This window comes from Typopeltis vanoorti, chromosome 17, assembly GCF_054136105.1.
Source record: "Typopeltis vanoorti isolate ZY-2024b chromosome 17, IOZ_Tvanoo_1.0, whole genome shotgun sequence".
Classification (NCBI taxonomy): Eukaryota; Metazoa; Arthropoda; class Arachnida; order Uropygi; family Thelyphonidae; genus Typopeltis; species Typopeltis vanoorti.
This window is the reverse complement of record NC_143565.1, coordinates 83,261,289-83,288,212: the sequence shown is the minus strand read 5'-3', so window position 1 is coordinate 83,288,212 and position 26,924 is coordinate 83,261,289. Positions and strand designations below refer to the sequence as shown.

The window sequence follows — 26,924 nt, the reverse complement described above, 5'->3', positions numbered from 1 at the left end:
CTTAGTTTACAGAAAACACACAGGTTGATATATTCACCAATAGTCCTAACAGTATGGGATTATTAAAACCCTGTAAAACAGGTCAAAATTGATAAACTCCAACAATAATGTACTCACCATTGAACTTGAACACATTCCTATTATAACCAAACAGGCAGGACACAAAGACTAAATCTGGTTCCATCATTTTACAGCAAATCAAGACTTGCTGATGAATGTGCTACGGGATAAGATGGAAAAATATCAACCTTACACCACATGAGCAAATTTAAATATGAAGACTATTCCTGAACCTGTCTCAGCCTTAAATCTGGTTGCATGAAACTATTGCAAATGTGGGAGGCACTTGTCCTTAGGATTTTATCCAAACACCCATCCTAGTCCACCGGGCACTATTTAGGGCTATTCTCACTTTTATTGCTCTGCTTCAGTCTTATTTATTCAATATAGCACCTGTGTACATATATCAGTTTGTTCACTGTTCCTTGGTGATGACAGACTGCAGAAATATTACAAATTATTTTAATTACAACATAGTGTATGTTGCAATTTCCTTAAATAATATCATGATTATACTGGACTTAAAATGGGTAGTTCTTCACATGTGAAGGGATGTCGACAGCAGTATGGCTAAGTATTTAGCTAGTTGGTAGGTGAGAGCTATCAAAAGCCTATTTTTAAATAGGCTTTTGGTAGCCCACATATAGGGTAGAAGGGATCTGGAATTATAAGGTTATAATTTGTTTGCAACTCTGAACAGACAGAAGATGATGTTTCTCAGAAGTCTAAATAGTTTTGTCTTGTGTGTTGATTTAATCATAGTTTAACAGACAGTAGGTAAGCCAGTGTTTCAGACTGGAGTAGTTATTTTATGAGCATAAATCCTTAAATTCTCTGTTGGAGAGGTTACTACCTACTGATGTCACTAACATCTGACTGTTAGCCAAACTGGTGGTATGTTTCTGGGAGATAGCAAAGTTCTGGCTGCAATGTAAGATGTTAGTGACATCTGTCCCAAGGGTAGCAGTAACAGATTCATTATTCTACTTTTGGGTTGTTGCTGAAACTGAGTTAGCAAACTTCTGGATGTGCTGACTTTACTTTGTGAAATTCCTTAGCTGCTGACCAACCAACCAACCACAGGTAAATATATCCAACAGCAATCACATGACCATCTCTTCCAACAGTATGGCATTATAAAAATCGTAATATATATACAGGGCGATTCAGAACTCTTGGGCCAAACTTTAAGGAGTGATAGAACACACCTAAACAAGCACTTTTCATCATACAATGCATGATCCGAACTCAAGTGGTGAAGCGCTAGAGGGTGCTTTCCAGTGAACACTTATAAGTGCTGGTTTTTGCAGTCATCGTTATTTCTACTGTGGAGTACAAAAAAGGATGGATTCTTTCGCAAATCAGGAGAAGGCTGACATGCATATCATTTACGAAGCTGCAGAGGGGAATGCGAGGGAAGCCCAAAGACTGTACCAAGAGTGCTTTCCGATCAGACGCATGCCTGATCGGAAAACCTTTCAGCGATTGCACTGGTATCTGTGCGAAATGGGCTCCTTTGTCAGCAGCATGCAGGATACAGAGCGTGCAAGGAGCGTGAGGGCACCACGTTACAGAGGAAATTCTATGTAGGTTGCAGATCGTCCCGAATGTAGCACTCGAGCAATTTTCCATGCTGTACATGTGCCCAAATCGATGGTCTGGCAAGTTCTACCAGGCGAACGATTACACCCCTACCATGCACAAAGGGTGCTTGCCTTGACACCTGCAGATTACCTGCCTCATGTGGATTTTGCATAGTGGTTCCTGCAGCAGACTGCAGTGCAGCCGGACTTTGATGCACATGCCTTATTCACTGACGAATGCACCTTTACACATGAGGGCATTTTTAATATCCACAATTATCATGTATGGGCGAGCAGAAATCCGCATGCCACACATCCACATTCGTAACAGTGGCGTTTCTCCATAAATGTTTGTGATGGAATCCTACATTGCCATTTGATTGGCCCATACCTTCTGCCAGCACGACTGAATGGGAGAATGTACCTCGTATTTTTACAAGAGATCTTGCCAGAATTACTGAACCCTGTTCCAGCAAACATTCAAACATGTATGTGGTTTCAACATGACGGAGTGCCACCCTATTTCAGTGTGGATGTGCGGAATGCCTTAGATGCAACATTTTCAGGACGATGGATTAGTCGGTGGTCCCATGGCTTGGCCACCACGATCTCTCTTGTCTGGACTTTTTCCTATGTGGCCATATGAAAAGCCTGATCTACAATAGCCCCCATCGATTCCAATGAGAAACCTTATTGCCAGAATTTCTATTGCCACTGTACAAGAAATGCCTGGTGTTTTTGCCAATGTATGCCAATCACCATGTCAAAGGTATGAAGTGAACCCTGCATTAATGTTGGCGGTCACTCTTTTGAGCAGTTTCTGTAATTTGTTCAATAAAATTCTTTAATTTATGTTCTGTAATTGTTTCAAATCTCCTCTGTCATTCTTTTGTTTCTTCATTTCCTGACACAGTAGTTGCTAACCCCAAGCGCTTCACCGATTGAGTTCAGACCATGCATTGTATGACGAAAAGTGCTTGTTTAGGTGTGTTCTATTACCCCTTAAAGTTTGGCCCAAGAGTTCTGAATCACCATATATATAAATAAAAGTGTATATAATTTTTTTTTGAAGCCTCCATAACAATTAGAAAAAGTACAGTATTTGTGCCCTTTGATTGGGAGAGGCCTAGGTTCAATTCTTGATGTGATGGGAGGAATCTTTATACGAATTTTTTCTATTGAAGGTGAGTTAGCCAATCTCATACAGAGGTAGCAGGTTTTTTTCTCTCCTAGAAAATCATTTTTCTCATCCCACATGCAGACAAATCAGCCATGAGAACACACATGTAGTTGGTGGATTAAGTAGTGGAGATGGAGAGTAGCATGCCCTCCCTCAATGATTCCTTGGACGCGTCTTCAACTCAAAACAAAATGTTTTTTTCTTTGTCCTTCAGGGTTACAAATTCCTTCCCTTTATATATTTCCAAAGAATAATCTGCAGTCTCTTGAAATCCAATGCAAACAAGTTTATTCTTTCTTCTATGCTTTCTATCCATCCATGTGCTAACATGGAACTTTTTTTTTATGGGATTAACATTTAAAATAAAATAAAGACCATGTAGTTCAAACCAGTCAAAAACAGAATAATTAGAGTTAGAGGCAGATTTCAAGTGGAACAAATAATGAAACAAAACCACACTGCCTTAATTTCTATCAAATCAGAATAGCCTAGAATTTTACTTTTACTTTTGGATGAATGCAAAGGTTAAAAAGTTGTATCTATGCCAGCAAATGTTTAACTCTAGAATCAATTAAATCTACCTAGCACTAAGGCAAAAGAACAATGGCCATTTTTATTATTACAATACATGTAAGAGTACTACATACTAAAGTTTTGAAAGGGTGTTAAGAGATGCTTAGATTGAATGACTGGAATTTGCAAGGGTTGGATATGGCCAACCTGAATTCAAGAAATTTAGTCCATTTTATTTCAGGTTTGGGCCAGAAAATAAAATGGACTAAATTCACTGGAAAGTTTCCACATCATGATTTTCTATAGTTAACAAATCTAGCAAGCCAAGTGTTCTTTTCAGATAGGGAAAAGGATGCACAATGCATATTTGTGAGAGTTACACATGCACTTGTAAATTAAAGATGCTAAGAAATTATATTCTTAGTTTCATCTATTATCCAAGTGTAAGCAAAGTTTGCATATGAAGTATCTTCATCACTGGACTACTTGTATATAGGGGCTAGTGACTTCACACCAACTGCCTTAATATATTATAATATGCTATGCATTATGGGAAAGGCCACTACCCAGACCAGTTTCAACCTTTATTGAGGGCTCATCAGTGGGAGCCAAACCCAAAAGAGATACCAAGGTTGAAGTAATGCAGACGTCATATTTCCAATATGCAAGTAGTCAAAAGGTGTCACACTTTATTACTAAGATACTCTGGATTGGAAACAGATGTCGAAAGTTTGAAATCCCAGTAGAGAAGGTACTTTGCACACACACAAACTTTGTTTGCTTACACTTGGATAAAGGATGAAACCAATATAATTTCTTGGCATTTTTAATTTATAGTGTAACCAAGTGATAAGACTTTCAACATCTATCTCCAATCCGGAGTATTTTAGTAATATATTGGAAATATAACTTTTGCATCATTCTGAGTCTGGGTTGTAGCCCTTCCCATAATGTTAATGTAAAATGGTCATGTATATGGTCTTACATTATGGGATACTAAGGCAATTGATTTGAGGTCATTAGCTCCTATATAAAAGTAGCCCAGCTGTGAAGATATTTCACATGCAAGCTTTGTTTGTCTAACGCTTGGATAAAGGATGAAATCAAAAATATAATTTCTTGGCCCCATTAATTTATGGTATAACAAAGTGAAACAACTTTCAGCATGCACTTGATTTGGTACACTCCTGAGTAAGATCATAAGGGATCCTTGGAGGGGACCAAAATATTTTTAAATGTTCTACTTATCCATAATTCATTCAATACAGGAGTATCTGAACATATTCTACTCATCCTTTCAGATACTCCTTATAGCAGCAGCTTCAATTTAATATCTTTTTTTTTTCACAAAATCCATAAGAACCTCTCTGGTCTGTTTTATTTGTCCAGTCATATACATGGAAGTTATTCCAGATCTATAGATGGACAAATTATGTAAATTCAGTACTTTGAATGCTTACAAAATTTTGTCAAAAACTTTCAATTAGAGTATCTGCATTGGTACAAAGGAGTAAAGTGTGATGATATTATATAATGCAATAATTCTACTCTGGACAACTGGAATTTAGGAAATACAAGAGGCCTGGAATTTAGGCCCAACTGGTTAATTGAACTACTTTTTATTGGCAAAATTATTCAAAGTGAATTCTATACTGGCTACATAGTATTTAATGAAATTTGGTGCTTTGGATCTCTTAAAATCTGTCAAATCCTTTCAATTTAGTTTTCAAACAGAGCATTCATAGTTGCAAAATGAAATTATATGCTGGTATCTCTATTTTTTTTAAAACAACTTTTTTTTTCTAAATAGATGCACAACCATTTAATAGCTCTCTTTAAATTAAAAATATCAACATAAAACAATATGAAAATAGTAACTCAAAAAGTCAACTCCAAAGAAAATCAATCTGTATTGTGTAAGCAATTATGTAAGCTAAGCCCTCTAATTATTTGGTCATGTGAATGTTTGTGATGCAATAAGTTTCATTCTTTAACACATTGACTGCAGACTATGAGATAACTCTTGGTTATCTCATATCATATTGGCATTGATGGCAAGTTTAAACATTAGGGCAAGCAATTAATTACCTTAAGTTCAAAAGTGGCTGATGAAAGATACCCTACTCTATCCTCAGAAAAGGAGTTTATATAACTCCTTTTCTACTGGAAATGACAATTCAAAATGATAACTTTTCCCAGACTTCAATTCAGCAGAATTCAATGCAATTTTGTATTTAAGATCACTATTAAAATCCACAGTCCTATGAACCCCAGACCATTTTAATGGCAAAGTAAAACAAGACAAAATTGTGTCTACATTCAGTTACTGTAACAGCAAAGGAGTGTCACTATACAAGAATACTATTACAAATGCTTTTATAATAGTGTTTTGCAATAGTTTCTCCACATGTATGCACACACATACTCAATGGTATGTGATACCCTGATGTGAAAGCCAAGTTTGTTTGTTTGTTTTTTTCCCCAATTAAATTATTAAACACTGTATTAGTCAAAGTTTTCTACATAATGAATAAAGAAAAAGGATTGTATAAGCAAGGCTTTTCTGAAATTAAAATTTTGTTAATTAACATTACTTAACTATTTTAAAAATTTTCAAAAGGAGACTGCTACAGTTCATTAATATTAAATATGAATATACTTGAAAGAAATTTACAGCTTATGGAAAGACAATAACATTAACTTTCACAAACAAAATAATTATACTTCATCTGAATATACGGTATCATCCAATATACAGTAACACCTCCTATTTATTTTGATCATAAAAAAAAAAAAAAAAATCTGTCAAAGTGTTTATTTTTATTTTTCTGATAACCAAATAGTTCCTAGATGAAATGGTACTCTAACATGATGACTAATCAGAGTTGGTAAGAATGAAGAAACTTATTAACATGGACTTTCATATCAATAAGGTAACAGACATATACAATCATTGATACATTACTTGTCAGGAGCAAATATTCTGGGTGTGTTAGGTACGCAGTGCTCATCCACAGAATATCAATATCACGGATATCGTATTTTTGTATTTATTCCCATTAAGACTCCCCTAGTTGTTTCCTGGCTTTGCATGATTCCTAAAATTAAACACAATATACTAATGCTTCATTGCCCTCATGAAGAGGACACTTTTCAATGTGTAAACACTGAATCACATTTGCGTTAATAGCCCGGGTGTGCATTCAAAATACATACACCTTTAAGCCATTTGAAAAGCTGTACAGATGGAGCAGCAGGTCAAATTCTTAGCATTCCAGTAGATTTAAACTGCTCAGAAGGTGAAGCAAGGTGAACTCTGAGACAATGGCACCTAGAAGCCATGATTGGTTATTGTGTCAACCCATCCAATTGAACGTTGTCATTTGTCACAAGTTGCTGTTTTTGTTTTCTGAGTTTCATCTGTTTTGTGTGCATGAAGTGTGAACTGACGTGGTAGACGAGTTTTTAATATATAATTTTCCATAAATTTATAACTTTTCTGCCCATATTTATAATGGGAAACAGCGTTGACAATATACTGAATGTCCTGTTTTCTGCCAAACTCTTGTGGAGTGCATGACTGTACTCGAAGGAGGTAAGCTTGTCCACCTCTTCCAAATTTACAGAGCATGCACAAAGATGCAAACAATAAGTATATGAGACACTTCTCTATTTCACAATACAGTACAGTAGAATGGTTAACTGGATGTGAAGTGCAGTCAAGACTTTTGTTGGGCTTGTTTATTATTCTCCAGAGAGAAAGGCATTAGGATTAAGCATGGTTATTCTGACCTTAACCATTTAACAGCAGCAATGCAAAACCATGAGTGCTCCTAATCAGATGTTTAATCATTTTTAAATCTCAAGATGTGTGTGAACTATGATATATTGTACAAAATAAAGAATTGGCACTCTCATTGAAAAGAAAAATTAAAGTTACCCATCATAATGAACAGGTAAAGAAAAATAGAGACATTTTAAAAAAGATTAATTGATGCTCTATCTTATTTGGCTAAGCAAGGGCTTCCTGTGAGAAGTCGTGATGCGTCTGAAGTTTCAACTAATCGAGGAAATTATATAGAATTTTTAAATATGCTCCATGAGTATGATCCTCTTTTAAACAGCCATTTAAAGGATTTGACTGTATTTCACGGAACTTGTTCCACAGTACAAATGATATTATTAGCACTATATCTGATGTGGTTAAAGATGCTATGAAAAAAGAAACTGCTACCACTACTTTTGTGGACATTATTCTGGATGAAACCTTGATGTCATGTCAAAATCACAGCTATCAATTGTTTTCCGTAATGGGCAAATTCACAAAAGGTTCATCAGATTTACAGATGTAGACAATGATAGATGTCTAGTAGTCTTTTTAAAGATGTTGTAATTAGAGTTGAAGAATGTAATATTAAGGACAAGTTAGTCAGCCAAACTTATGATAGTGCCTGGGTAACGAGTGGCCATATTAATGGCTTACAGAGGAAAGATATCAAGGCATATCCTTTAGCAATATTTAAACATTGCTATGCTCACGTTTCGAATTTAGTTCTGAAGTAAAGCCTCTCGAATATCAAGGAATGTAGATTGTTTTTCCAAACTATCAGTACATTGGCAGCATATTTTTCTAAATCCTCAAAAAGAATACATGCCTTGCAAGATCTTGTTGCTAAAAAATTATCCTCTGTCGCACACCAACCAGATGGAACTTTACTTCCTGTTTAATAAGCACAGTAAAATGTCACAGAAATCAACTTGCTGAATTTTTTGAACACATGGTGGAGAATTCTGGGGAATGGGACATGGATGCTATAATCAACGCATGTGGTTTTTTTGCATTTCTTGAAAGATTTTCAAACAATTTTGTTGCTAGAATTTTTTTCTGTTTTATTTAGCTATACTGATGTCTTGAATAATATACTACAAACTTTATCCTATGATATATTGTACTGCTGTAAAAAAGTACATGATATCATGATGCTTAGTTTCCTGTCATTCCTAAAATGATGCTTAAGAATGATCAGGGAACACGAATTTGATGATATTTGGATTTCTGTATCAAAGGAGAAGCATACAGTTGATGAGTCAAGGCCTAAGAGACAGAGAAGAGCAAGTGCCTTCAATTATACCAGGGAATAGTCGACTGAAGGTGTCTGAAGATGGAAGAAAGATACTCTTTTCACTTTTGAAACGCGAATTTTTTCAACTCCTTTGTAGTGAAAGATATGGTCAGTATGCAAAAGATATTTCCTGATGGTATTTTAGAAAACTTAAAAGGATTTCTATGGCCCAGTTTTTGACTACTTTCACTTGAAAAATGAACTGCAAATACTACTTTTTTCTTATGAAGAATTTGCCAGGAAACTAGTACATCACCTATTAAAATTCATGCAAGAAAATCAACTTCAGGTTGCATTCAAGGAAATTTATAAGTTAACAGAACTTGTCATGTCGATTCCAAGCTTTACTGCTACAGCAGAGTGTTTTTATTCAGCCATGAAGAGAATGCATATGTATTATAGAGGAACACAAACACAAGAAAGGTTGTGCTGCCTAAGCTTAACTGCTATTGAAAAGACACTGATGATAAAGTGAAGGAAAAACCTTCATTTTATGATGATGATGTGCTAACACAATTCCTAAGGAAAAACAGCAGATTGAAACTTGTGTATAAATAAAGTAAAACAAGTTGTTTCAGCCTTTCTTTGATTCAATTCAGAAAAATGATTTCCCAAGTGATTACTTTTTTCTGATTTCTGTGTGAATTATATGGCTGTATTTAAAAATCTTATCAAAATTCAAATTATCCATGTCTCACTCTAATATTTGCCAATGATAATCTAACCTCTCCAAGAAGCATAAACCCTATTTCTCAGAAAAACAACATGCATGAAGCCTAGCTATTGTTCATTCTTTATGCTTTCCACATTTAAAATTATATTAACACGTTGTCACGTTCACACCTGGGTGTCTGTTGTTCCTTTATTCCCTGCGGGGGGGGGGGGGTTCTAGCTTTTAGCGAATGTATGCCGCTTCGGGGTCGAGCAGTCACATTTTCACAAAGCTTATATGGCGTGCTAATCTAACTTCCATGGTAGAATTTTATTTCTAAAATTAGCATTTCTTAAGTATCTGGATGATATCGAATATATCACATGCAATTCAAACTGATTTCAAGCTTTTATTTTTATATATATATATATATATATATATATATATATATATATATATATATATATATTTTGCTTTTCATAAACCGAGCACTTTCTGTATGGCTGTATTACAAACAGCTGTTACACATTTTCTGGAACTGAAAATTTGAAAGCAGATGTTAGGACAAATGTGTTTGATTAGGTGTTATGTTAAGTGCTACAATAAATCTGTTTTGTTTGCATGCATGCAGCATGGCCTGCAGGAGCAGTGTTTTTCCTTTAAGTGTGTTGTTCGAGTTGTCTTACATTAATTGTTCCTAAATATAGTACACAGATGTTAAATATCTGTTTACTGTATTTAGTGATAAATATAGCATTTGTCAAGGTTGGAAAGTTTCTTTAACGGTATAGGGAAATTTTTATTCTAATCTTTGGAAACAACAGACGTAATAAAAATTTATCTATTCCTGAATAAAAATGAATGTCCACATGATTATGCGCTCCGCAACCATATGCCTGGGAAAGGAGTGTCCTAAGTTCAATTCTCGTTGCTGACGTGAGGAGCTTAAGGATCTTTCTCAGACATAGCTAAGTTAGCCGGTCTTGGGCATGGACTGCAGGGTTTTCCTCCTGCGAAGCAGGCAAACGGTCTTAAGAACACAATGACTCACAGACAATTACACATGGCTGAGTGTGGGAGTAACGACCCCACCTCATAGTGAGTTATGAAACCCAAAAATGGGAGGCCAAGTCCCTACATGGGGCTATAGTACCAAAGAAGAAGAGGAAAAATGAATGCTTCTGTATATTATAAGAAGTTGTTGATCTACAATAAAATACAAGAATATGTGAAATTGATAAGACAGAAGAGCCACTGACACTGAAAACTAATCAATGTAGGATTCCCGAAAGTGTGGATAATTCCAAAAATGATCAGATATTATTACGTATCACCTCCAGGGAGTCCAAAGACTTGTCAAGGGAGTGCACCTACTCTACAACTCTCCATCTCCACCAACTGCAACTATCTCATCATCTACCAATGACATCTACTGCCGACCACCACCACTAGTATTTTCACAGACACAAACATCCATGCTCACAGCAGGATTCGAACGTGCAGCCTTTTGGCTGGAGAGCAGATATGCTAACCACTCAACCAACCAGGCCCAGCAATATTATGTATCCTATTATTGGATAAAATGTATACTGAATCTCAGTAAACAAAAGAAAATTCTTAGAAAAACAGAGCAAAATACACATAACATGCACAAGTTTTACGAGATGATTTGCTGCTCCATCAAACCACATGCATTCCTGCCATGCCTAAATGAATCACCTGATCAACATTATTAGTTCATTGGATTAGCCTCTCCCTATAGAACTGAGCTACATGTATTAGTGGCTGTTTATTATTGGTTAGTTATTTATACTTTGCAAACGAATCTCTTTCCCTCTCCTTGTCTTTTTTTTTTTTTTTTTTAATTATGCCATCATAAATTCACTTATTCAAGTCTAGACTTTATACGATCACATACTATTCACTCTACCCAGTAACTTATAGGCATATCACAAATGTTAATTATTAATAATTTGTTTGCCATTAATGAAAGCATTTCTAATCACACTTATTCTTTCCTTTCGCTTCCGATTCTCACATGTCATATAAATGATGGTTCACATATTTTCACCTTTGAGTAATTCAAATATACCAACCAAATATAGCATTCTTCTTCATTGTTGTTTTCTAATAAATCTTAAAACAAACAGATTGTTTCATACATCGATAAAAATGCAATCATATGGTCAAACTGACGTGAATTTTGTAGCGAGATTGCATAAGCCATGACAGCACACCCAACTGAAATGGGCACATGACGTCACTGACACACATAAAATCATAAGCTTATTCAAGAAACTGCAAAGGGAAGGATGATATGTACAAATATCTGGGTGGCATCCTGACTTTATGCTCAGTACTCACATTTTTGAAAATGAAGCACGAGTACTGAATAGCTTGTAAAAAAAAATTGAAATGAATGAAATATTGAAAATCCTATGTTATATATCTTATCAGGAAGAGTCAGAAATTTTAGTTGTGCTTTTTTCCTTTAAAAAAAGATTAAAATTTATCCACCCAGTGTTAATAACCCATAATCATGGAACATGCCAAGGATTAAATAATCCTGAATTCTTGCTCTAGAAATCAAACATGAAACTTTTTCAAACTACTTCAGACTTGTGATAAGCAGGGTGCTCTCACACTAGATGAAAATAGCTTACCGACTAAAGACATTTATAAACAAATGTTGTAGCAGACTTTCAAATACACAACCTGTGGAGTGGAGAGCAGAAATGCTATCTATTCTGCCAGTTAGACATTAGATTGGCAATGAATAAAATTGAAATTTGTAACAGTTATTTGCTAATTTTAATATCCCATTGTTAGTCCAACATTTTCAAAACAAATATTCTAATTTTCTTAAAAATTAAATTTTTTACTTTTGCAGTTGTCTAAGGACTTAGGTGTCAGTGAAGGAAATGAACTGAGATTTTTGATTCTTCTTTTTTACATGAAGGAAGACAGGCACTGTGTTTTGATAGCAGGAGACCAAGGTTGTTCTCATGAAGAAAATGGCATGGTGATCAGTTTTTTTTTTTTTTTTTTTGGTGAACTCCAATGAAAGGTTGTAAACTTATAGTACATTAATCATATGATTGAGTAAAGAGCAGGGAATTTTTTTTTTTTTTAAACATAAGCTAGAGATCAAACATGGAACCTTTCAAATAAATGGCATCAGGCCTCCAAGCAGGATAATGGTTGGCAATGCAATACAATATTCTCACAAAGGGCAATAAAATTAATCTCCCATCCAAAGATATTCACTTGCATGCATACCCACAGCAGGATTCATACTAACTCACCAACTTGCTGGTTGGAGAGTGAGTATGCCAACTACTTGGCCAGTGGAGCCAGCAAGGAAGCTTCAAAACCTTCTATAGGTCTTAGGTCTTGAACCTCAGAAATGTTTTGAGTGCTGCAAGATTTGTCAAATGAGGAGGAACAGCATATACTACTATCAGCAAAATTAGAGAATTTTTTTTAATAGCAATTTGGGGGGAGGGCAACAGAATCATTCAAGAGAAAAGGGACAAGCAATACAGCTCTAGGATATTTCACTGCTGAAGGAATCTGAAGAGAGAATACCATTTACTACAATGCAGCAAATCATCAGAGGTTCATCACCCTTTATAACTGAGGGTGGTCTGCCTTTATCCTCAAAACACAAAAAGTTTAGAGGTTTTGAATTACTAAAGTCAGTGTATTAAGTCTTAACTATCCCAGGTCCTGGATAGTTTGCATGTGTTATGGGATGAAAAAACCCGAGTTTCCAGAACTGTAAAGGGTGGAAGGCTGACCACAGAATTGAGTGTGTCAAGTAGGCCTGAAAAAAAAAAAAAAAATGCACAAGTACAAGTTGCTTGAAATGGTTCATCAAGCTTTTCCTCATAAAAACTATAAACAAATATCTTACAAAAAAAAAAAAAAACTAAAACAATATTTAAGATATAGACTAATAATTCAATTTATGAAATAAAATTACAATAGAAGCACCAGAGAAATCCGAAATTCCATGTACAAGCTTGCTCTCTAAACAGTGATACAGCAAAAAATTAAAAATACTTCAAGATCATAATAATGTCAGATTTTGCAAACACTCCTAGAATTTATCTAAGGACAAGTGTTTTTCTCCCACAGAACTGAAAAATTATAGCTATAACAACACATGCAACAAACAGACATAATATACTGGCCTCATGGTACTTAGTTTCTCTGACCATAATACTAACCAACCCAGCTCTTATCCTCCAAATATAATTTACACAATGATTTGAATATGACACTGAAAAAGACTGTCCACTGATGGTTACCTAAATTATTTTAATAGCTTTGATTTGATTGATATTTAAATTGCAGCAATAACTATCAAGGAAATAAATATACTGATGCATATAAAAAAAGTTTTATATCTGTGTGAAATGTTAGTATCTGCCACTTACAGAATACTAAGAAAATAAATAGGAGGCATTGCTATAATAAATGGACAACATTTTTGATCCTTTTTCTCCACACACAAAATACATAATTTACCTTCTGGAACAGTAGGAGATGTAGGACTAGGGTCCTTGCACCAACCTGGTTCAAGTTGAACACAACTGTTCAATTTCAGAGGAGCTGGTCTTTGCCATGTTCGTCGTCTTGAGGTACTGCTTTCTACAGTTTCTACACTTGTGATAACTTTGTTTTCTCCTGCTCCTCCAGAATGACCATCCCCACCTTTCTTTAGAGACATATCATCTCCCAGATGTTTTATTTTTACCATGCATTCTGGAAGAGAAAAAAAACTCCATAAATGAAGAATGACCAAAATCATCTATATCTAAGTAAACGTGATATGGTACAATATCTGTTCAACTATCATGAGATGACAAACTATCAGAATCCTATCCCATCTAGAAATTCAGATTACTATAATGATTTAATTTTATAATCTGAACCACATGATTATGACTATTCATCCATGAATAATTCTGGTAAGTTTCTATTCCATATCTGAATGTGCATGTTAAAACTTGAACATAAAAGCAATTTCAATTATGCACTAATTCCAAAGAAAGAAAATTTGTGGATATCACACATCCATATGGTGTTTGAGAGTGTGCTGATTCCAAAGCATCAAATAAATGCACTTATCAGATAATTAGTTGGCTGTTTAGAGTCAATGCCAAGGTAACTAAGAAAATGAGGCAAGTCTGTTATGTCTAATAATTGTGATCATCAGCTGCTGCTAGTTTGTTATACATGGAGGACTCAAGTTTTTTTTTTTTTTTTTTTTTTTTTTTTTTTTTTTTTTTAAGGGACCCATGCACTTATTAGAGTAATAATTGTATTTATGTTCAGAGGAAATCATTTTCAATAACAAGCATCTAAAAATTTAAATAGTTTAAATGAACCCTGGATAGAAATATGGATAGGATCTCCAATTTACTACCAATAGACTGAGTTTGCATCTTATTATGGCATAGATGATTACAAATATACAAATGCCTTAAAAGAGATTTGATTTTTGTTGGAAGCCTGAAAACCATGTTTGACATCTCAAGCCATGGTTACTATATCCAATCCTTGGCTTATCCATTGTATTGAGTTTCAACCTTTCATTAGTGAAATTATCATAAAAAAAATAAAACAAATGAATTATTTTAATGCTCAGCAGAAGTGACATGACTATAATTCATAAAGCTCTTAAGGGCTTCAGTGCATTTAATTATAAAATGTATTTTTACATTTTCCCTGGAAAAACATACATCATCATCATCAAAACTATAAAATATTGCTATAGATTAGACAAATGATATTTCTTTTAAAGAAGCCATTCATTGGACTAAGATTTGAGGAATATGAGATCAAAAGGATTCTGGATGTTGTGTAAGCAGTGTTTCCATGTTTGAATACTAATTTTGAAATTACCAGTTTGAATACTAATACTCTAATGTTTCAATTTCATAATGAAATAATTTTTTAAGTGTGGTGAGCAAAGGCAAAACAAAACAGGAAAAAAAAAGTTTTACCTTTGCTTCTCTCCCCCTGCCCCGTCTTGGCATTTACAACAGCTAAATCACTATAAAAATTTGAAATCTGTTGTATTACACTATTTCATGTTTATACACATAACTATTTGTTCAGTAGCTATTAATCTAGTTAAATTAATGTTATCTTGTTTTAGTTTGTTCATTTTTACTTGCTAATTTCAGATGCTGTGCACGCTTTGTGGAAGGTCAGATGATGTTGCAGTCTATGGAGTTATCACTTGCAAAAGTTAAAAACAATGAATTAAGCAAGAAAAGGCATCAAAGGAGGCAAACATTACTGCAACCTGTACCGATGCTCAGTATTTATCAAAACCATCAAGCATAGGTGTTTTTCACAAATTGCATATGTGTTGAAAGTAATAGTAAGGATATGTGCTTTGCATTATGGGATACTAAGGCAGTCATTAGCCTCTATATACAAGTTGCCCAGTCGTGAAGTTACTTCACACACAAACTGTTTGCTTACACTTGGATAAAGGATTAAACTAAGAACATAATTTCTTGGCATCTTTAATTTATTGTGTATGTGTGGTTAAAACAGTGTTGGCATTATAATATTCTATGTCATTATAAACAGAACATGTGTGGGGAAGGTTTAATCCAGAAATTCTAGATCAGAAATAATAAAATTTATCACTACTAGGGAACTGCAGCATTACAAGTATAGTAAATTCTCTTTATTTTTTTTTCCTATTTACTTTGCAAGTACATTACTGCTCTTGCAAAGGTTGACGTAAGAAATGTATCATATTATCAATGACATTGCTTTATGACCATTTATTTCTGGCATTAATTTTGTGAGTAAGTTGAAGTGACTATTCTTAGGTTTTACCAAGAAGAGTGTGTGTGTGTGTGTGTGTGTGTGTGTGTGTGTGCGCGCGCGCACACACCAATTACTCTGAAATCTTAAATCAAGTAAATCTAAATCTGTAGATTTAGAGTTATGTATAGCTTATATGGTGCATTGAAATTAAGTGATAGATAACAAGGTTAAGGGAATAAGAAATAATGACTATGTATAGAGCAATCCTTGAATTAAAAAATCCAACAAGATAAGCATTTAGGTCTAAGAGCAGAAAGAATAATTATGTCCACAAAAGAACAATTATGGAGATGATACTGAAAAAGATGAATTATGCCTGAGACATTGAGGTTGGTACAAGAATGCTGATGATCAGAAGAGATATTTCTGAATGGATGGAAGAGTAATATAGGACAAAATGTAATGAAGTAATTGTTAGAACTGATAAGAAAAAATGATCAGAAGACCAGTGTAAAGGAAAGAGATATTATGGAGTGTGTAGAACTAAAGAGGTACCCAATGATTAAAAATATCCACAGGAAGTAGAAACAAAAGGTGATGGTAATTAAAAATGGGAAGAAACAGTTAAGTACTTATGAATAAGGATGTTGTTTTGAAATGCTGAACAAGATTATTGTACTGAGATCTACAAGGTAGAACTAAATGCAAATGATGCAGGAAAGACTGATTAAAGCACTGAAACAGATATTACCACCAAGAATTGAAGACTGAAAACTAACATTCTTGTGAAGAGTAGAAAAACCAGTGAAACAGAACTTCCGAAAATATCATAGGAATATTATTATTATGGTCTGAAAAGTTCTCTGCCTCGGCCATGGATGGCAACACTAATCGGCAAGATTTTTTTTTTCTAAGTTGGTACAAATGTCATAAGCATCCATGTGAAATGACAAGTCATTCATCAAGTAGTTTGTTTTTACACAGCTTGTCTGAAGCAAAAGTGTTGTCTGTATCCCTTGAAATGGTTAAAATTGAGTATCGTGTGGTTATAAAATTCTTTGTAAAAGAAGGTTTAATGCCAAAAGAAATTCATTAGAAGTTCATAAAAGTTTATGGGCACTCTTCTCCTTCGTTTTTGACAATTAAGAAATGGGCTGCCGAATTTAAAATGGTGGCTAACTATTTCCTCTTGCATGAAATGAATTTTATTATTCTACCCTGCTGCTATATACGAGAAGGGGGGGGTGACTGAAAATTTCTGATAAACACCTAGAACAAAAATGATATTAAAGCAACTGATATAACCACAGAAAGAACATATCTTAAAACCCTTTACCCCCCCCCCCCCATGTTTCATCAAATTCTAATAATCTGTTATTTTTCTTTAGGATATGTAAGAAGACATGTTAGAGGTTTTGAAGAAATTTTAAAGACACAGAGATGTGGGTCATCATCAAGTTTTCGTGCTGCAAGAAACATCTGCAACTGAGATTCACCAAACTTGGTGTGAGACTTTAGGGGAGTGTGCCCCAGCATATCCAACATTTACTAGATGGGTGGCCAAATTTAAAACTGGACATCCTGAGACAACAGATGCCACCAGGTCAGGAAGTTCTTCCAGCAATCACATCTGAAAACATCAATGCATTGCATGTCATGATGAGAGATAAATACCAGCCAAAATCATTGCAAAGACTCTGGGGATATCCAGGGAACAAGGTGTCATTTATCTAACAACATCTGGACATGCAATAGCTCTCAGCAAAGTGGGTCCCCAACTGTTTGAATACTGACCAAAAGAGAGAACGTGTGCTGTCATCAAGGGATTTTGGATCATTTTGAGAAATCAGGTGCGAATTTTTGGCTCGTATTGTGACTGGTGATGAAACATGGCTTCATCACTATGACCCAGAGACCAAACAATAGTCAACGGAGTGGAGATACAAAGATTTTTCACAGCCAAAGAAGTTCCAAACCCAAAAGTCAGCAGGAAGGTTCTTCCCACTGTCTTTTGGGATATGGATGGTGTAATCTTTACAAAGTAACTAAAAAAAGGCGAAACTGTTACAGCAGCAGTTTATTCAACAGCTCTGAAGGAATTGAAGGAGGTACTGAAGGGAAAAAAAACGCTGTTGGAAACTGAGCAGAGACATGTTGCTTTTGCAGGTGCATTGCAACTGCAATTGCTGTTCATGAAACCCAACAGACAATACGCAACTTTGGCTTCAATGTCTGCCTCACCCACTGTATTCATGAGATCTGGCTCCCATCTGACTATTTCCTATTCCCAAATTTAAAGAAACACTTGAAAGGAACAAGATTTACCACAGATGAAGTCATATCTGTAGCTGAGGACTGGTTTGTGCAATAACAGAAAGACTTTTTTTCTCAGAGGATTGCAAATGATGCAGCAGTGTTGTAACAAGTGTATAACACTTTGTGGGGAATATGTAGAACAATGTGCAAGTAACATGGTTCTACCTCAATTCCTTCATGGTGATTATCATAACTTTTCATTATTCAAAAGGAAAAATGACACTAAACTGGATTTCCTATCCTGCACCCAATTTTTTTATACCATAAACACGTTACTGTAAACTATAATGCTTAATGTTATAACAGAAAGTTATTAAAATAACTGTTCAAATCTAATTTTCTACTGTTCTGAAGTAAAGAAAAAAGTTCATAGTGTTCCAAGGTTAAATGTTACATCATATCATTTTAGAAAGAAATGAGAGTGATATAATGCATGTATACACTCTTATGTATTTGCTTTTTGCTTAAAAGAATGAAAGATCTATAGAAAGAGTCAAGCTAGTGAGTGCATATGTATGAAGTGTTTGCAGAGCAAGTGCTAGAAGTGCAGAGAGAGTAGGAATGACAGCAGAGAGCTGAATGATAAGAGAAAATGTCAAATGTGAATGCTGGCAAAGTTGTGAGTGAGTGTGCATGCATGCAATAAAAGTGATAGCAAGAATAAAGCATTTGAAAATTAAGAGAATGACCAGATGATAGTGTGTGTGAGAGAGAGAGACAACATGCTTACATGGATTTCTTCATAAGAGAAAATGTGAGACAGAATGGTTGGAGATATACCTGACAAGTGCTTTGGCAGAGAAAAAAAAAGAAGAGATATGCAAGAGAAGAGACAGCAGTGAATGAGAAATTATGGATAGAATTTTGTATAGATACAATGACAAGAAGGGTGTAAGAAAAGAGTATGATGAAATCTTATTTCAACATGGCAAAGATTAAGGATGCAGAGAGGGTATGTGAAGGAGATGATTATACTGGTAGGCACAAATGATCTTGCAGGCAATGTGGTATGTGACAAGATATGAAGGAGATATGATAAAAGCAAGCTAAGGATTATGGCCACAATTGCAAATGAGTCAATATGCAGAAAGAATGGTGTGGAGTGAATTCAATGCACAAAAGAACTTATATAAGGAAGATGGTTTGTATTTGAATAGATATTAGGTGTCTTGAGAAAGTAATGTTCAATGATTTATGAAATTGTTCCTTAATTTATGAAAACCAACGTAGACTTAGATCAACATTCATTTGAATATGGAACTAAAATATAAAATGCTTGTAATTTCAGAATATGAAAAAATCTTACCTAAAAAGTCAAGTCTGTCTTTAGCCATAATTAAGTTAGTTTTCATTTTATCTCGAAGCCTCAGTGCTCTATCCCATATCTGACCTAAAGCAAATAACAAAATGGATATATTGATTTCTAGATTTATTAGTAATTCAATGAGACTAATGCAGTAAATGAACAAGTAACATAAAACCTGAAAGATTATGCTCCATGAAGTGTGGATGAATTGAAGAATTACTTATGGAACTAATCATAATATTTATGGCTATTTTGTCCATTTTTCTTAAGGAGTACCCGTTGTATTAAGTCATTGCTCTTTACTGTAATTTACTTAAAACATTAATGGTATTTTAATGACAAATTAAATGAAAAATATGGAAGGAATAAATTTTTTGATATACCTTTGTAGAATCCTCTAGACTATCTTTCTGTGGAGCAGCATCAAAAATATATTGATAGCAATTGTATAACTGAACTTTAGAATGAACTCTGGATGGAATACACCATTTAGGGCTGTAATTTGGATAAATACATTAGGACTTTTTTCCCCTCTCAAAAACAAGGGAAGTGAAAAAAAATATAGAGATAAAGATATGTGGGAACTAAAAATGCAGAAATTAGAGATGTGTGAATTAGAAGCTGAAATATAGCTATAGTAATTTCATAATGGCCTTATATCAAAGATGAACAACTTTTTTTTTTTTTTTTTTAATAAGAAAAAGGAGAAAGATCTTCCTTTCCAGGCTTACAAGCCAAGTGGCCTGTTCTGGACTCAATTCCATCTTTTTAAGAGTTTTTCCTCTGCATTAGGTACCTTTTAGGCAGTAATTTAGAATTTGTTTAGGTATTCTGCTTCTATTCATGCTCATTACGAGTTCTTACCATTTTTCTCTGTAGCAAATAGCTACAGAGAAGGTTCTGTGCAGAAATTTCATTTCGAATGATTCGGTTATTTCAACTGCTTTTTTTATTGCCCATATTCACTGTCATAAAGTAAGGTAGGTTTAGCTACTCTATTGTAGATTCTTATTTGTGTTTTTTTTTTGTACATAATTGAGTTTGAAAATTTTATTTATAACACCTGTTACTTTTTAAAAGTTTGATAGCTGCAGCTTCATTTTCATATGACAATATGCATCCTAAATATTTCAACATATTTACTTGCTCTATTATTTTGTTGTTTGTTACTATTTTGCTTCTTATTGGATTAGTACCCCTGAAGGCCATGACTTTATGTCTGTTGATATTTCCATATCATATTTTTATCAGATTTAGACTACATAATGATTTGTGCAGTTCATTGTTTCCAAGGATAATTTGGTCATCAACAAAAAGTAGAGTAGCCAATCTGTTGTTACAGTTTATCTTGAATTGTCCTTCATTAGTTATCTTCCATTCTTTTATCTATGTATATATTAAATAAAACCAGTGTGATAGGGCAACCATGACATACTCCTCTATTTATTGGTTTTCAGCTTGATGATACATTATTGTACTTCACAGATATTTTATTATCTTGATATATATTAAATAAGGCTCTAAAGAGTTGGTTTGGTATTTCATATTCTTCCAGGATTTCCCATATTTGATAATATGGGAAATCCTGAAAGTATTTGATAATTTTATCAAATACTTTGGTGTAATCTATAAACTATGTGTGTTTCAATGTTCATTTCTCTGTGTTTTTTTGATTAGCAATTAACATAAATGCAGAGTCCAAGATCTGCCTTTTCTGAATCCATTTTGTTCTATTAATTTTGGGTCTACTATATGATTAAGTTCATGAATTCATGAACAAATGAATTCAAGCCCTGCATATTTGATAAGTTGCAAGTTTATATTCTCTTCTCTTGGAGTTTTTCATTTTTCTTTGGGTTAATGCTTCTGTTAATTCTTCTAAACTGTGATCCCTATGATTGGTCATATTTAAAATGTTCTACAGTTGCGTGCAAAAGTTTTCTGAGTCCTCTTTTCTTTCTTCGGGTGCATAAGTTCCAATTACTGTCATATAGCCTCTGTCTATTTCAATTCTCATTTCTATCATTCCAAAAGTTGTAATGGATATTGTTTCTAAGAGATTTATGTAAAAAGATCGTTACAACAGATTTAGTCTCTCTTCTGCTTTTACCCCACTGTATATATAGATGTAATTTTCAGGTTTCATCTGTTCCTTTCTGCTTTTTTTTTTTTTTTTAGATTCTGTAATTACTGCTTTTTTTTACATTTCTTCTAATGCTTGGTCCAGTTCTATGATTTTGTGGTAGATACAACTGGGAAGGATTATTAGTAATAGTGCAGATGTGGTAGCCCTGCAAGAGGATTTAAATAAGCTAGATAGATGGGCAAATGAATGGGGGTGTCAGTTTAATGCAGCAAAATGTAAGGTCTTGAGGTTTGGGAAACATCGATGGGATGCTGCATACTCTATGGGAGGAGTTATACTGGAGGAAGTAGGGGAGACAAGAGATCTGGGGTTGATGATTGATAGAAACCTGAAGTTTAGGGGACATATTGCAAAGGTGGTGAAGGTAACACAGAGGATTGCTGCTATTATGAGAAGGACACTGACCTGCAGAGATAAGAGGGTTATCATTCCGTTGTACGAGTCTCTGATCAGACCAAACTTGGACTATTGTTCTCAGATTTGGTCCCTAGGATTTGAAGGGGATAAATTAACTGTGGAAAGGATACAAAGACAGATGACAAAGATGGTTTCAGGACTGTACAAGGATAGTTATGAGGATCGGCTGAGAGAATGTGGACTGCAGAGTTTGGTGGATAGAAGAAGGAGAGGTGATATGATTGAGACTTTTAAACTGTTGAGAGGTGGTTACAGGGTTGACACTGGGGAGTTCTTTCGCTTGGTTGATCAGCGGGAAGGAGTGATGACAAGAGGCCATCCCTGGAAGTTACGAAAGGAAACTGTGAGCAAGAGGGTAAGGAGTGGTTTCTTTGTGTGGAGGGTGGTTGAGCCGTGGAATGCATTGCCTGATGGAGTGGTGGGAGCGAGAACGGTCAGTGAGTTTAAAGAGTGGTATGATGGACTTTGTGTTTCTCGGGGGGGGGGGGGGGACCTCCTTCGATGAGTCTTTTGACTCCTTGGAGGCCTGAATAATAATAATAATAATAATACTTCTAAAAATACTTCTTCAAAAGGTAACTATATTCCAATAGGTATTTCTGCTTTTCTTTTGGTTTTGATAGTTTTCTTCCCAAATCCTTATTCCAAGCCAGTTTGTTACCAAAAAACGTTTGTCCATTTACTATCTTCATGAGTCTTTTTAGTGACTTAAAATTTCGATTGAGAAGATTACTGATTATCTCCAGTCTAGCTTAGTGATGGGGCTGCCATCTTAAGGCCTTCAAGCTTGCCTAAAGTAGTAGGAGGAAATTTTAAAGAGAAGACACAGATGACTAGAGATAGAAATAGAATGACCCATAGCCCTCAATAGCATTATGGTCATGAGTTAACAAGAGTTGGCTGAGGAATGCCATATAGGAAAAGGTTACGGAGCAAGGGGGCCTACCTCAAATGAAAAGGCCCCTCCATGTGGGGGGGGCACCTGTTCGTGGTGGAGGGGACCTCCCAGTGATGGTACTGGCCCTTTTCATTCTTCTTTTTCTTTGCTTTTCTTCCCATATTCTTCGCTCTACTTCTCCTGAGTCTTTCACTATCCTTTTTTCTAGACCACCATCACTGGGATCCAAAACTCTGCTGCCGTGTGTTTGCCATGCAGTGCGACCCGCGGACATCCGAAAAGGAGGATCCTGGATGTCCAAGTCAGGATCAATTGGCTAGTGGGCTTGCCTGCAAGGGTCAACAGTGTTGCAGTAAGTCTCTCACCCTATGGTCTGGGGTCGGGATCCTAGGTTTCTGTAGTGTCGGTATAGCATCTTGGGGTAGCCCTGCGATTCTACTCCTGAGCACAGTCATTGCATGCCAGGCAGTGGGCATCCATGTGTGGCTCCACGGTGGGTGGGGAGCTCTGGTGCCAAACCAAAAACTTCTTGAGCATGAATCCTTCATCCTCAAATGTTTCAGGGGCCCTAACAAAGTCCCAACCAAGTACTGAATCATACCATAGATACAGAATATGGAAACAGGCGTAAGAAACAAGACATATGATACTAACATAAATGTACCAACATTTTTAATCATTCATGCTACAGGTGAAAAACCAATAGCAAAAATTGGTTTTTCTTTCTTTATTCAAGAAGGTTTAGAAGGATTGGCAGGACCTCCCAAAACTGTTAAGAAATTGCGTTCTGGTGATGTCCTTGTGGAAGAATTGCGTCTGCAACATTCTGAGAAACTACTGAGAACAACAACAATGGGTGGAATAGAAATTACAGTAACGCCCCATAAATCACTTAACTCCTGTAGAGGAGTAATATCAGAATGGGATCTCCTTGATGTTCCTGATCAGGGATATATGTTCAGAACTTAAAGATCAAGGAGCAGTGGCAGCTCATGGCTTGAAATCATGGGGGCGCTGCAACTTTCAAAATATACATACACACTGTAAGTACAGTGTATACGTGCTTGGATAAAATATCAAAATTATGGTAAAAAATTTTTTAAAAAATTAAACATGAAAAAATATTGTTTATTATCAATAAAATAAAATCCATTCCTTTAATTACAATTAAAGGAGTGGATTTACAATTTTTGGACATTACAATTAAATCCTTTAATTGTAATGTCCAAATATTTAAAGAGACTGAGTAGACATGATAAGCACTATGAATACTCTACTACTGGTGCAAACTGCATATAAACAACAGTGGAACTGTGCGACGGACAGTGACGCATTATACTAATAGCTCGCATCTCACTATGATGTGCATATGCTTGCACGCATAGCAATATGACACTGTGGTAAACACAGTGCTGCTAGCATCCTTCGCCCTCCTAAGTGCTACAAGATGGATTTTTATTATTTTTTTTTATACAAAATAAGAGAATTGTATAGGATTGTTGATGATAAAATTAAATATTACAAACAAATATAAATTAATTAATATATTTATATATCGAGAAAAATTGGGGGTGCTGCAGTTCAACAGTGCCTATGCACGAACCGCCCCTGTCAAGGAGTGCCAGGTGTGAGGCACATCCTGATACATAGGGATGGTCGTCTAGTTCGAACCAAGAACATCATCCTTACTTTTGATCCACCTAAGCCTCCAGCATCTGTAAAACCAGGGTATCTCAGCTTTCCTGTTAGAAAGTATATCCCTAACCCACTGAGATTCTTTAAATGTCAGAGATATGGACGTGCCCAAACTGCCTGTTGTGGTTCTACTATCTGTGCTTGATGTGGTAGTAAAGAGCATGATAACAAATCTTGCTGTGCACAAAAAGCTAAATGTGTCAACTGTCAGGGAGATCATCCAGCTTGCTCTTGTGCATATCAGAAATGGAAAGATGAAAAAGAAATACAAAGAATGAAAAACAGCAAAACATAACATACCAGGATGCAAAAAGAAAGCTACCCACTATCACACCTGCTCTGAGATCCTCTTATGCTGAGAAGGTACCAATTAAGAAAGTGACAGTAGCAACTCAAACTTGTCTGTTCCACCATCTGATAATTTCACCATACCTGCACCTTATGATCACAAGTACTTCTCTGTTGAGCACATCAATCACATGACCTATGGCCTTACTCCAGAGACAACTCCAAAAATGATCCCACTTGATGAAAACCCACTTGTCAAAAAAATTATGGCAAATATATCACTTAAAGATAAACCACCAGATACTCCCATAGAAAAAATGGATACTTCAGTACCCAGTGAAAGTAAACTAACCTTGCCAACTGACCCTAACACATCAGACGTATTGAATACTCTACCAGAAGAAGAGATGGACACTGGCTGTCCATACTTCCCCAAAACAATTGATAAATATAAATATGACAAAAGGTAAGCCCTCAACCTCCCGAAAACCAGACAAGTCTATAAAACCAAAACAATAGAAAATTTGTACGATGGAACTGTTGTGGATTTTGCCAGAATATCAATATCAAGATTTTGTTGCAGAAACACAAACCTTTGTTTCTGTCTACAGGAAATGTACTTAAGACCTACTGAGGACCCTACCTTTAGGAATTTCACTGTTGTATGCAAGGATAGAACTGGAGGTGGTCCTGCTCATGGAGGAGTAGCTATCCTAGTGGGCAGTCAGATTCCTTTCCATCAGGTCCAACTTAATACATTTTTGGGAGCAGAAGAGATTCTCTTCTCTGTGGGATTTCTTATTATAGTATATTCAATTTATTTACCACCAAGTGCTGAGTTAAATGAAATTGACCTTGATAACCTTATCTTGCAACTGCCTGAACCCATACTATTAATGGGTGACTTTAATGGTCACAATATTCTATGGGGTAGTGCCAACACTAATAGACTAGGTCGAATCATTGAATTCTTGATAATAATAACCTCTCCCTTTTAAATAATAAACTCAATACTTTCTTCCATATGCCTACCCATTCATATCTGCAATTGATTTTACAACCTGCTCCCCCACACCACCTCCATTCTTCCACTGCTCACGTGGGATGTTCAAGAGAACATTTATGGAAGAATTTATGTTTTCTGCACAATGTCTTCACAGGAACCATGTTCACCCACACAGATTTCTATATGGAAAATGGACCAGGCTGACTGGAACACTTTCTCTCATCTTGCAAAATTTAATGCTGATGCCAGTCAAACGCCTATCAATGAAGTGGTAAAATATATAACAGAGTGCATTGTCCAGACAGCAACAGCCTCCATCCCAAAAACATCATCTCAGTTTCCACTCTATCCAAAGCCTTGGTGGAACCCAGAATGTCACAGCCAAAAAAAGATCAACACAGAGCATGGGATATTTTGTAGATATCCCACCACATCAAACCTTATAGCTTTCAAGTGTGGTCGAGCCAAAGCACTCTATGTGAGGCGTCAGAGTCTAAAACAATCATGGTCAATTAATCAAATGACCAGTCCAAAAATTGTATGTGATAAAATCCAGAAAATGAAAGGCAGATATAGAACGCATTGTCTATATGTGCAATATATAGATCAGCAATAACACATAATGAAAGTGTTATTGCTGATCCCAAAGCCATTGCAGACACTCTGGGAGAAAATTTTGCCAGAATCTCAGCAACAGCTTCATATCCTCCTGAATTTTTAATTCTGAAAGAACAGCAAGAGAAACAAAGGCTAAATTTTTCTACCAACGTTCTTGAGCCGTACAATCAGCCATTTGTTAAGGAGGAACTAAAAAGAGTGCTCTCCTACCATCTCACCGTAGTGCAGTAGGGCCTGATGACATCCATTATGAAATGTTAAAACATCTACCATCATCTTCTATGGATCTCCTTCTCTTACTATACTAGAGGAAGAGTTTCCAAAT

At 35.4% G+C, this 26,924-nt stretch overlaps 1 protein-coding gene across 4 annotated transcripts in view; it reads right to left on the bottom strand.

Annotated features, from left to right (window-relative positions):
• Nucleotides 1-26,924, bottom strand: part of spas (spastin) — a 322,787-nt gene that overhangs the window by 158,085 nt on the left and 137,778 nt on the right. For 2 of the 4 annotated variants that reach the window (XM_090407599.1, XM_090407596.1), the window contains exons 3-4: nucleotides 19,532-19,615; nucleotides 13,645-13,881 (exon numbers count right to left, since the gene is read on the bottom strand). In XM_090407599.1, coding sequence (XP_090263725.1) covers nucleotides 13,645-13,881; nucleotides 19,532-19,615 — 321 coding nt within the window. The remainder of the gene's footprint in view (nucleotides 1-13,644; nucleotides 13,882-19,531; nucleotides 19,616-26,924) is intronic. The other 2 variants (XM_090407597.1, XM_090407598.1) reach the window with 2 other exon arrangements.